A 12,413-nucleotide genomic window follows, 5' to 3' on the forward strand; every position below is an offset into this window, starting at 1 on the left:
TGCCAGCACTTCTAGTTCCTCTGTCAGCAGTGCCGCATCTTCCTCCTCTCTCTCCTTGTTGTTTGCCAGAAGGTCCTGTCCACCCCTCGCATCTGCTGATAGTTGACTTTTTATAGGGCAGAAGAACAGGTGGCTGAGTGAGAGAATCTGGGTTTGCCCGTGGCATGGCTTGGACTGCATAGATGTTGTGCAAATATTCTTCTATTCTTGTTCAGCACCAGTTCTCCTTTGGTGCTGCCCCTGCCTCCTTCCTAGATTGGTCACATGAGGAAGCCCACCCAATCAATGATCCCACCACAAATGGGATGATGTCACTGTGCTATGTCACCTATCAGTCTTGGCACATAGTGACATCATTGAGGGCAAGTGAGACCGAAAACAACAGATACGTAAGTGAACATTGTGTCTTGGCACATGGTGACATCATTGAGGGCAAGCGAGACTGAAAACAACAGATAAATAAGTGAAGATTTTTGCAAGTAATGCTGAAAAATCATCAAGAAGGGGAGGTGTGTGTGTCTTTTTGGCAACGATTAAACTATTTTTAAAAACCAGTATTGTTAGCTTAGCTCTGCTTTCATTGTGTTGGTGCTGTAGCTATTTGCATGGCTTAGACTGTGTACACATCATACATTTAAAGCACACTTCCCCTCCTCAGAACTGTAGTTTGTTAATTCCCAATATCCTTAACAAACGACACCTCCCAGGGTTCTTGCAGGGGAGGGATTATTATTATTATTATTATTATTATTATCTAAAATTTATTCGACACCTATCTGGCAGGACAACCTGTCACTCTAGGCGACATACAAAGGAATAAAAATACAAAAACAACATATCAAAATATAAATCAACAGGTACAGAATAAAAATACTGTTCACATAACACCCCAACAATCAGACCACCCCCTTAGCCACCTAACTGTGGATGTGCTTTAAAGGTATGGTATGAATGCAGTCTCTGGCTACGGTCCTGTGCATGCTTAGCTTGGAGGAAGCATCACTGAAGACAAAGGGTCCTGCTTCTAAGTAGACGTGCGTAGACTTCTACTAGTAAAATAGCACCATTTTATGGGATTCCTATTGTCAATGAAGGATTGACCTGAAAGCTTTTGCTCATAGCCATTCCATGCTTCTTCTGGATCAGCTGCTCAGGGTCCATCAAGCAGCTAGTGCAGCTGTATTAGGCAACAATAGCTGCCAGGTGGCCCAGATGAGCTCCAGTTTTTGGCAAAGACTATTTTAAAAAGTGTATCATTGTGAGGTCTCTGTTGGACATGTGAACGGCCTGCCTCTTGATGCCTTCTTCGTAGGGATGGGGGAGAAATTTGATTCAGTTTGCATTTAAGGCCGAATTTGCACTTTCCGAAGCAACTGAAACACAGCCACCCATCTAAATTCGCCCGTATCTGAATTTTGTGATTCAGTTCTCCAACCAAAGAGTGTTTACAAAAATGCATATCTTATCAAAAGTGTGCATTAAAAAGATAAGTGAAAATGACATATGAAAATGCGTTATGTTAAGATGTGCATTATATTAAAAATGTGTTTGTTAGTCAAAACTGCATACAAGAAATGCGCCCTGAAAGGCTGAAGAATTTTCATGAGAATTTTTTTTAAAAATCACAGATTGCTGCAGAATAGTGGAGAACTGGATTTAAGATTGGAAAAATGAGAATCCGAGAGACCTGAAATTGACAGATCCTTCTATCCTTGGGAAAATACATCAAAAGCATATAAAAACTGAAGACCTTTTGGGGGATGTGCATGTGTGTATGTGTGAGCAGCCTGCACCACACAACTGCTCTTCCTTTAACTCTCTTTGCTCAAGCCCTAGGCTGATTTACAGAACAAGGGCTGCTAAGCTTCCTGTGTTTTTCGAAAGGCTTATGTACCAAACGCCTCTTGCACAAAGGGCAATTTTTCTAAATCTGAAGTTCCTATTGTTGGTCTTGCAAAACTTCAAGCGTTGGCTTTGTCTGGGAGCTTAAAAGGGATTTGGAGCGGCTGAACATCAGAGATCCTGCTCTGCAGCAATGTGACCAGAGAGCGGTTGGTGGCGAGAAGCAAGCGGGCCGCTTTAATCTCAGAAATCTCTTTGCATACGGAAATTGTGGCACTCCCCCCTGCTGGTTCCTTTGGGGCTTGATGATGCTCGCCATCTGATCGCTCTCGCACCCAGCAGAGAGGGGAGGATTCCACCAGCCCTTGTTTCCTTCCTGTCTGTAGTAGAGCATATAAAGATGGTTTTGGAAACAGGGTGGGTTCTGCAGTCCTCAAAGCTAGCTTCCTATTGTGAATACAAGGGCATGAAAATTTCTGCTCCTGCCCTATAGCGTTGGGCACACACACACACGTATCCAAGCAGCTTGGCGCCACAGCAATTGCTCCCTGCCCCGGCTGAAGACGTTTGCTGCCAGCGGTACAAAGTGGTGCCTCCTGCCGCCTCCAGCCTGGTGTGAGGAAGGACGCTGACTGGAATTAAAGGGTACAGATGGGATGCTGCCCACAAATCTCTTCTTGTCCATCCCAGCCCTGACGTACCCTCTTGGAATAGGTAGCAGAATGATAATGTTTTTGCAGAAACTGTGTGTGCTGTTTAGGGATGGAAAGATATGTCAGTTTTGGTTTTCACCATTATTCATTTTTCCAGTCTAAAATTCAGTCCTCCACATTTCTGCAGCAATTTGCAATTTTTAAAAAAATCCTTGTGAAAATTCTTCAGCATTTTAGTTGTGAATTTCTCCCAATAAACACATTTTTGTATGCAGTTTTGACTAATGTACACTTTTGCAAACAATCTACCCTAATATAATGCATTTTTGTGGTATTTTCATTAAAATATTCATTTTAATGTATACTGTCCCTTCTTATATGCATTTTTGTAAACATTGTTTGGTTGAACTGCATTGCAAAATTTGGACAAGTGTGAATTTTGAAGGATGGCCATGTTTCGGTTCTCATATTGTTTTGGAAAGTGCAAATGTGATAGATTCAGCTTTAAATGCAAAGTGAATCAATTTTTTTATCCAGTCAAGCTGAGAACATGCACAAAGAATTAATGCTCAAAGAAGAATGCAGAACAGTTATTGGCGGTCTGTTGCTGCCCCCTGGTGTATGGAGGTAGAACTGCTTGGCTGTAATGCTCTTTTCTTTTCACATCCTTCCTAGGTTTCGGGCCAATGATACACATAATAAGAATGTGGGCCGAGCATGTTTAGGTTTTGTTGCGATTGTGGTGAAGAGCAAACGGGATAGCTTCACCATGACCACAATTCTCAACCCACATGTACCACATACCACTGCTCACGCCACTCCTGCCGGCTTTGCCATGGCAGTATAAATGTGCATTGCATTGCATTGCAAACTGGGCATGTAAGAAAGCAGTGGTGCAACCACCATGAGCCCAGATCTGTCCAGCTTATGTACAGTGGGAAAGGCCATAGCTCATTGGTAGAGCATCTGCCTTGCATGCATAAGGCCCCACGTTCAATTCCCGGCTTCTCCAGAGAGGTCTGGGAAAGAACCCTGCCTGAAATCCTGGAGAGCTGCTGCCAGTCAGTGCGGGCAGTACTGAGCTAGATGGATCAATGGTCTGACTCTGTTTAAAGCAGCTTCCTTATGTCTCTGTGTTTTCCCTTGGTCCATATTGTTATTTATGTTTTAGACTGTAAGCCTGACATCAGGGCCTGTGTTGTTCCCAGTTGTTGTACAATGCCTAGGAATGCTTTGGTGTTTTATAAATAAATGCATACAGGAATTTAGTTGTAAGAAGGCAGAATTTCTCAGTGTATGGTGTATCTCCATTGAGGGACAGCACAAGAATGGCAGCTCCAAAAGTCTATCTGAAAGGATAGCACTGGGATGAGGGGACAGGAGAGGCGAAATGATCTTCTTATTGGCCCAGTTTCTTTTTCTAAGACTTCATTCCAATTCCCATTGTCATGCTGTAATAATTATTATAATTTATAGAAAAATGGAGCTTGTTCATATCGTAATGGAATTAAAGGATGCAGGAGGAAATAGATCCATGCAGAGTACTAAGAGAGATATAGTCAGGGTGCAATCCTACTGGTATTTACACCGGCCAAGGGGATACAGGATGTGGCAGATCTCCGGCTGAGCCAGCTGGGTCCAGCTCAGCCAGGCTACACCAGTATAAGTCATTCATCCTGGCTCAGCCAGGGCTCATCTAGCCCAACCCAGCTCAGCTGGGGCTCAGCCAAGACCATGTAAGTCCCCAAAAAGGGGTGTTCCAGGGTGTGGTAGGGCGGGACTGATGGGAGTGGGCCTTACACCATATCCTACTTCCATACAGCTTGGTTATGGGACCTCCAGTCCTGCCATAAATTAAGCTGGGGAAAAGCTCTGCCAGCTCAGCCGGTGTTCTCCCTTTCTAAGGGCTCCTGAACAGAGTTAGGATCTGGCATGCTTTAAGCTAGTTTAAGTTAACCTATAGAATTGTGCCCTTAAATTATGCCAGCTTCCTCAATGTAGGATTACACCCTCAGATATATTGGAGGTTTGTCCATATATGGAATATAGTTGGCTTAATATTACTTAGTCATGGCCATTAATTTTAATGGGTCTGCTCTGAGTAAAAGTTGAATACAACTCTTACATTTTTATATGTTTTTATTAACAGTCACTGTCATGGATTCATTGTGACGGTGTTTTTTCTTAATGTGATTCAGATGGCTTCCTATGGATGGCTAATAATTTTGCATGTCACAGATACCATTACGGTAATGAAATACACACATACATAAAAATGTTTGCCGTCAATCTGTTCAGGCATTGCTCCAGTCCCTGGGATTGAGGAAGAAGAGGTGCTGGATCCCAATGGGGAAACTCTTTCTATCATTGCAAAATTCCAGCCTTTGCTAATGGAAACAATGACAAAGAGCAAGGACGGCTTCCTTGGAGTGAGTATCACATTTAATTAGTGCTACAAGCTTTAATCGGTATATGAATGAACTAGAAGCATTAGTTGATTAATATGGGGGTGGGATCAAATTTAATCGGTGGATTTGTGAAATAAAGGCATACTTGTTTGTGTTTTGGTTCAATTATATTGCCATAATAAAGAATCTTTTTAAAAAAAGTTAGACAGTCTTTCCTTCTATAATAGCTTAGTTCAAACATCACACCAATCCATGAGTAAGAAGACTTAATTATGGATTAATGGTATAACATGTGAATTATGGATTAATGGTGTAATATGTAATATGTTGGCTTGCAATCAGTCAGGAAATCAGAAACTATAGCTTGAGATAGATTGTAAATCATGGTTTATGCTAACTATGGTTTTTTCATGATGTCTTATTTAACAAACCACAGTTATGACTCTTGCTCCTCATCCAGAGGCTCCTGTAGAGTGGAAAATAAAGGCTCTAAATCATTCCCCACCAACTTGGTGCTGGTGCCCTCCAGATGTTTTGAACTTTCAGCTCCCATCAGTTGTAGTCACCATGGCCAATGGCCAGGGTGATGGGAGTTGCTGTCCAGCAATATCTGGAGGGCACCTGGTTGGGAAAAGCTCCTCTAAATCATGGTTTGCGGAGCATTTGGCAAATGGAAGTACAGAAGCAGCTGCTAACCATGGTTTTTCCATGTGACTTGAGGCTCAAAACCATCTGTGGTTAGTACAACCTCAGTTTGGTGTGATGTGTGGAGTCAGTAAGTGGTAACATTTGTTTACTAAACTGTACGCTAATATCAGGCAGACACCTTCATTATACTCTTTCAACGTCTGTTAAAACCATTTTTGTTTATGTAAGCCTCCCTAAACATGTGGTTTTGTTATGTACCTTTGTTTTTAAAACTTGATTTTATCTGTATTTCAATAATGTTATTATGCCTACCGTTTCTAAAGTCTGTTTTTATTGCTATTTTTAATGAACATTTTAGGCCATTTTATGTAAACTGCTTCAAGATGTTTTCTTGATTTTAAACGGTATATTATTATTGTTGCTGTTGTTTATTCCTACCCCGCCTTTTGGCCAAAAGGCCCTCAAGGCGGCTTGCAAGTATATACCTTGTTGTATATAAACCTTGTTGTAAAAAATGTTATGCTGCCTTTGGTATTTCAAAGAGGCGCCTGTACTGAAGTATTGGTTTGATTGAACTTCCTTTAATGTGATCAGTTAATGGGTTAAAAGGCATCTGATGCATCAGCTGGATCTCTTGTCACCTGGCAGCAGCCACATGATCAGATTGCACAGAAGGAGAGAAGCAGAGCCTTTCCATCGGCTCTGCTGAGAGACCAGCAACTTACGGCTCCTCCTCTCCTTGCTGTTCCAGGTGGTCATTGTAACAAGGAATTAATGCCCGAGTTTGGTTCCCCCTTTCCAAATCCTTTTGCCTTTCACGTCCTGTCTTTTAGAAGGGTAAGCCTGAAGACAGAGACAGAGTGTGTCTTATTACTGACCTTTGTATGACACAGTGACCTTGGGGCATGGGTGGAGGGGGGAAACACTCTTCAGCCCGAGAGCCACATTCTGTCACGGGCAGCCTTCCCAGGGCCACATGCCAGTAATGGGTGGGGCCAGAGGCAAAAGTAGGTGGGTAACGGGTGCTAACTCTTACTTTTGTATAGGACGCTACATTCCAGCCGCTCAAAAGTCTGAGGTTTCTACACGCACCCACCTTCAAGACAGGCGTGAGGCATCATCAAAGTCCAAGGATGCATTCCAGCTTGAGGAGGGGGAGGAATGGACTGAGGAGAGGCCCTGGGGCTAGACAGAGAGGCCCAGAGGGCCATATTTCAGCCTGTAGGCCTAAGGTTCTCCATTCCTGCCTTTTGGGGGTGGGGGAGAATCTGGAGGTTTGTATAGCAAATGCCCACTTAAGTTGGGATGCTGGATCCTGGGCTCAAGTCCACAGAATAGCCTATACCTCTTGCAGCAAGGGTGCTGCTGTGAATGCTAACCTGTTGGAAGCCAAGGGCAGAGAAAAGGCACCTCCTTCCTGGAATTCTGGCTCCTGTTGCATAGCTGCTTCCTGAAAAGCATCCCAAACCTCCAGCCTCCTAAAACAGAACAGACTTACTAGGGCGTGCTTCCTAATGAGCATGTTTGTATCTGCAGATTTCTCACGTTGCCCTTTCTGGGCTTCGCAACTGGACGGCTCCAGCCTCCTCTCTGAGTGTGATGTTTGCCCATCAGTTCAAGGCCTTCCTTCCCCCAAAGCATAAACTAGAACTTGCTGATCCCTGGTGGGTGATTCCCAGTGAACTAAACATCTTCACTGGATACCTTCCCAACAACCGCTTTTACCCTCCGGCTCCCAAGGGCAAAGAGGTAGGCTGGTGTTTATGATGATCATCAATAATAACACAAAGGAGTAGTCCTGATAGAATGTGATTTGAATGTTCAGAGCATTTCATAGATAGGATCCTTCCAGTGCAGTCCCATCCAAATCTTTATTGCTTAGCCAAAAGTTGTTGCCAGCCTTGCAGTTTGTTCACTGATGGGAAAAAAAAGTTTTTAACTGTGTTTTAGAATGCTTTTCATTTTAATTTTGGAATGTTTTTAGTGTACTTTTCTCTTTTTGTTGTTAAATTGCGTTATTTATGTTCGTGGCCCGGGGTTCCTTCAGGAGGAAGGGCAGAGTATAAATTCAGTAAATAAAATAAATACATAGTACAGTAAAAAGCAGGGATTTCAAAATGTGGTGAAAACATAAACTAATAGCATAATCCATTACTGTATTCAAAGTATATATTCGTACATACAGTAGTTCTGTAACTAGGCCAGTGTATCTCTAGTTTAATGCATTGACTGAAGAAGTGATAAAGGACTCTAATTCTGTTCACCAAGAGCTCTGATTAGTGCTCACCCCCTGGATTCCAGGGGTGCTTCCAGACATGGGCTTCATATTTTATTTGTTTCCTTGTATCTCATCCTTCCTCTTGTGTGGCTGAGAGCCCAGTGCAGCTGGCGACAGTCATAGGAAAACAACACTTAACATTAAAATCACAAATACAGATGAAAATGCTATATAACAGCAAAACGTTATGTAGATAAAACCCATGCCACACCTGATGTCGTACATTATGGGCTTTGCACAAACCAGGATTGGATTCCCACATGTCAGCTGATGTGAGGGGAGGTCAATCCTGCTTGATTTGGTTCACACAGAAAACCAGTGCTAAGCAGGATGGACGCACTTGATAAAACAAAGTCTTTTCCCTTCATTTTAGTAGTGGTTTCAATGTAAACCCCTTCCTGAATCAGAAAAGAGTTTGCATTGAATCCTGCTAAACTGAGCAGTTTGGTTGTGCTTTGCAGTCCCAAAGCTGGGACTTCAAAGTGCCTCAAAGGCGGCAAATGCTTGTTTCCTTTGTTTTAACAGTGCCTTGCTGCTTGAAAGGTCCTTTGAAATCCTGACTTCGGGACTTCGAAACACCAAATCACCTGATGTCAGTGTGACATCTGGCCTGTGAGACTGATCCTAATAAGCATTTGGCCTGTGGAGCCAGAAAGGCTCCCCATCCTTGATTTGGGCCACTGGAAGTGAAATGGTTAGCTGAGAAGCAAATGGCCGTAGGGGTGTGGTGACAGAGGCCACATGACAAGTCACAAGTCAGGTGGTAAAAGTCACCACGCACATGACAAGCCCCCTCCCCAATGCACTAACAAGCTTCCATGCCAGCAGTGGCTGCATATGTATAAAGAGTTATCTTTACTTAATCAAATGTTCAATGTAAGGGGAAAGTCTGAATTAAATGGAAAAAATGTATGGGCTGGCATTTTGATAAGTGTCATACGAATGGGCCTTGACTCTGTGGTGGAGCATCTGCTTTGCATGCAGAAGGTCCCTGATTCAATCCTCGCCATCTCCAGATAGGACTGGGAGAGAACTCTAGCTGAAAACTTGGATAGTCGCTGCCAGTCAGTGTAGACAGTAATGAGCTAGATGGACCAGTGGTCTGACTCTGTATAAGGCAGCTTCCTATATTCGTATGTGGCTGCTGTGAAACACTTGTGTGCCTGAGCAGCACTGATTCCACAATAGACTCCTGTCTGGAAGACCCCAGATGTGCTGGATGACTTACTAAATGCTGTCACGCAGCTTGAGGGGAAATTTGCCTTTTTCCCCCTCTCTTTTTTTTTTAGAGTGGTAAAGGAGTCCTTTCCTCGCATGTGATATTTTGAGTTCAGGGCTGTGTCAATCAAAGTCTGAAATAATTTTTGCCACTCGGTACAGCACAGTGGAAATGGGCAGATCAATTTCCAGTCCTTGGCTGCTATGCTCTGGAAAGATGGAATACGGTGTGTTAGAGCCCAACAGCACTCCTATTACTATAACAAATATTCAGGATTGTGGAGGCTACAAATTATTGAAAGTGGCTAAGAAAACAGGGGGGACAGCCCTCCTTAGTCAGGTCCAAGGTGCTGATTATTGAACTTTACCCTGGAAGAGGAATAGATTTCAGTTCTTAGGTTTACTGGCTGCAACCTGCTGTGCACTTCAGTCTCCTTTTTTCCTCCTCATAGGTCGTCATTCACAAGCTCTTGAGTATGTTCCATCCCCGGCCTTTTGTGAAAACTCGGTTTGCCCCCCAAGGAGCCGTGGCCTGCATCCAAGCTGTTGCTGAGTTCTACTATAAGATAGCCTTCAGGTAAAGTCGCATAAGACAAGGATCTTGGCAGTTAGATTGGTTCAGTAACTCGGTGTGTGTGTGTGCGTGCGCTCGTGTGTGCATATGTGCAGGTGGGAGGCACGTTTCCTTGCCTTGGTTCCTCTGCTTTTGTTGCTATGTGGCACGAGCGAAGGGCCTTATGCTGAAGGGCAGAATTTATTGATTAATTGATTGATTGAATGAATGTATATCCCTCTCTTCCTCCCAAAGGAGACCAGAACGGCAAACTTATCAACAAAACAACTGAACAACAGCAAAAAGAAAAGCATTCTAAAAACGGTTAAAGACATTCTAAAACAGTCACAGCTAAAAACACTTGAACCCTGGTATCTAGCAAAGCAGAAAAAAGAGGTGAGGTAGGCAGAACATTGGGAGCAGCTTTACAGTGTGTGAAGCCATTGGTTCATTTAGCTCAGTATTGCCCACGCTGACTGGCAGTGGCTCTCCAGGATTTCAGACAGAGCTCTCCCAGACCTACCTGGAAATGCCAGGGGTTGAACCTGGGACCTTCTGCATGCAAGACAGGTGCTCTGCCACTGAGCTACGGCCCTTCGCCCAGAGAGCAGGGAGCTCTTTTGTGCACATGTTTTTAGAGTCCTACTAGCATGGTCACCACAAAGCACCACGAAGGAGTCTTGATCACAGGAAGCTGCAACATTGCAATTCAAGTAGTTCTACTTGTAAATGTTCATATAAGAGAAAGCATCGTTTATAGTCAAAAGTTGTGTGTGACTCTATGGCCCTGTGGAGGACTCCCGTGCTTTTGCATCTAGCCTGGACCTCTCAACTTTAGGCAAAAACCATTAGCTATGTAACAAAGCAGCTGAGCCTGTTCTTGGCTTCTTTGCCTTCATCGGGACATCAGTAGATTGTATTTTTTTCCCCAGGATCCATGCAGAGTTCCAGCTGAATGAACCTCCGGATTTCCCATTCTGGTTTTCCCCAGCCCAGTTCACAGGTTTTGTTGTCCTCTCCAAGGACTCCTCCCACGTTCGAGAATTCAAGCTATTTGTTCCTAACAACAGGTAAGGTTTGCTCTAACCCCTTCTGATTAGAGACAAGCATACAAATTTTTATACTGAACATGCAAAAGCCTTTTTATACTGAACATGCAAATGTCATACACTGTATTGATTTTGCATTATTTTAAGTCCAGAATCCGATTTTTTTTTTTTGTAATAAGCATTTTGAATGCATTTTTGATGCTGTTCATTTGCAAAATAAGTTCAGTTCTTTAGACTTCATTTCTTAGGACCTCAGGCTGAAGGATTGCTTCTTTAAGAACGCCAGATAGGAACTTTAGAACCTGCCTTGCACTGAATCAGACTCTTGGTTCATCTAGCTCAGTATTGTCTCCACTGACTGACAGTGGGTCTCCTGGGTTTCAAGCAGGAGCCCTGCCTGGAGATGGCAGGCACGGAACCTGAGACCTTCTGCATGCAAAGCAGTTGCTCTACCCCTGAGCCACGGCCCTTCCTCTTTCCTCAGTGAACCTGCCCGTGGACTTACATCAACACCAGAGGCCCCGCTCTGTGTTCCTCTGCCATCTCAGTTTTGTCAGGCGAGCACAAGAGGCAAAGCCTCTTTGGTCATAGTTCTGAAATGCCCTCCCGAGAATTCCCACCTGATTGCTTATCAAAAGCTTTATTACTGCTGGCCTTTTAGCAAGGAGCAAAGACTTGGCAATTAATTTATTGTAGTACATTTGTATACCACTTTTCTGCCAAGGCACCCGATATGCTTTACAATTTTAAACAAATGGGATAGATTTTAGAACAACTGATAGTCCCTTCAAGAGCTGGCGGCATGACCTTCCCAGCTTTAACTTTGACTGTAAACACACTAGTCACCAGAGCAAAGCATTTCCATTAGCCACACCTGCCAGGGAAACAGATTGATCTGCCAATCAGCTGCGTAATCTCTTTGATAGATGTAGATGTACTGCCTTCAAGTCGATTCCGACTTCTGGCGACCCTATGAATAGGGTTTTCATGAGGCTGAGAGGCAGTGACTGGCCCAAGGTCACCCAGTGTGCTTCATGGCTGTGTGGGGATTCAAACCGTGGTCTTCCAGGTCATAGTCCAACACCTTAGCCATTACGCCACACTGGCTCTCAGTCTCTGAAGCTGAATAATAAAAAAACACTCAAGTTGCTGCCACCATGTTTTACAATAAAAAGAGGCTGGGTGTGACCAGCGTGGTGTGCTCCCGTTTTCAGAAGAGAGAGGTGGAGACGCATTGGAACTGGCAGAACAGTGAGTGTGTTTCCACTCTTCCTCACTTCTGTGTTTCCTCAACACACACCAGTCTTAAGTAGCCCCAGGGAAAGAGAGGAGGGGCTCCCCCAGGGTTGGGGAATCGGTAGCCCTCCAGATGTTGTTGGACTGCACTTCCCATCATTATCCCTGACCATGATGGCTAGGGCTGATGGGAATTGCGAGTCCAGCAACATGAGGGCAGTGGTGGCTGGTGGCTCCGTGTCAGTGTGGCAGTGGAATCCCCTTCGGGTTTTAGTTCAAGCTTTCCAAGGTGTGAAGCTCCTTGAAAGTTTGGACTAAAACCTGAAGCAGATTCCACTCTCCCTGACATGGAACCACCAGCCACCACTGCTGGAGTGCCACAGGTTCCCCATCCTTGGACTACCCCCATAGTTGTCTCCAGATGTCTTCCTTTGGGGACACACAGTTCTTTCTTAAGAAATAACCCTCCAGGGAAGATGGTTAGCTCACCAGACATCTGGCTAAGCTGTAAATTGATCCATGTACTGT

General features: G+C 44.0%; 1 protein-coding gene across 2 annotated transcripts in view; it reads left to right on the plus strand.

Moving 5' to 3' along the window:
* SELENON (selenoprotein N) overlaps positions 1-12,413 on the plus strand; it is a 55,235-nt gene that overhangs the window by 24,837 nt on the left and 17,985 nt on the right. For both annotated transcript variants that reach the window (XM_061597585.1, XM_061597586.1), the window contains 4 exons: positions 4,794-4,924; positions 7,088-7,300; positions 9,500-9,624; positions 10,533-10,670. In XM_061597585.1, the coding sequence (XP_061453569.1) occupies positions 4,794-4,924; positions 7,088-7,300; positions 9,500-9,624; positions 10,533-10,670 (607 nt within the window). The remainder of the gene's footprint in view (positions 1-4,793; positions 4,925-7,087; positions 7,301-9,499; positions 9,625-10,532; positions 10,671-12,413) is intronic.

This window comes from Rhineura floridana, chromosome 15 (assembly GCF_030035675.1).
Source record: "Rhineura floridana isolate rRhiFlo1 chromosome 15, rRhiFlo1.hap2, whole genome shotgun sequence".
In the NCBI taxonomy this organism is placed as follows: domain Eukaryota; kingdom Metazoa; phylum Chordata; class Lepidosauria; order Squamata; family Rhineuridae; genus Rhineura; species Rhineura floridana.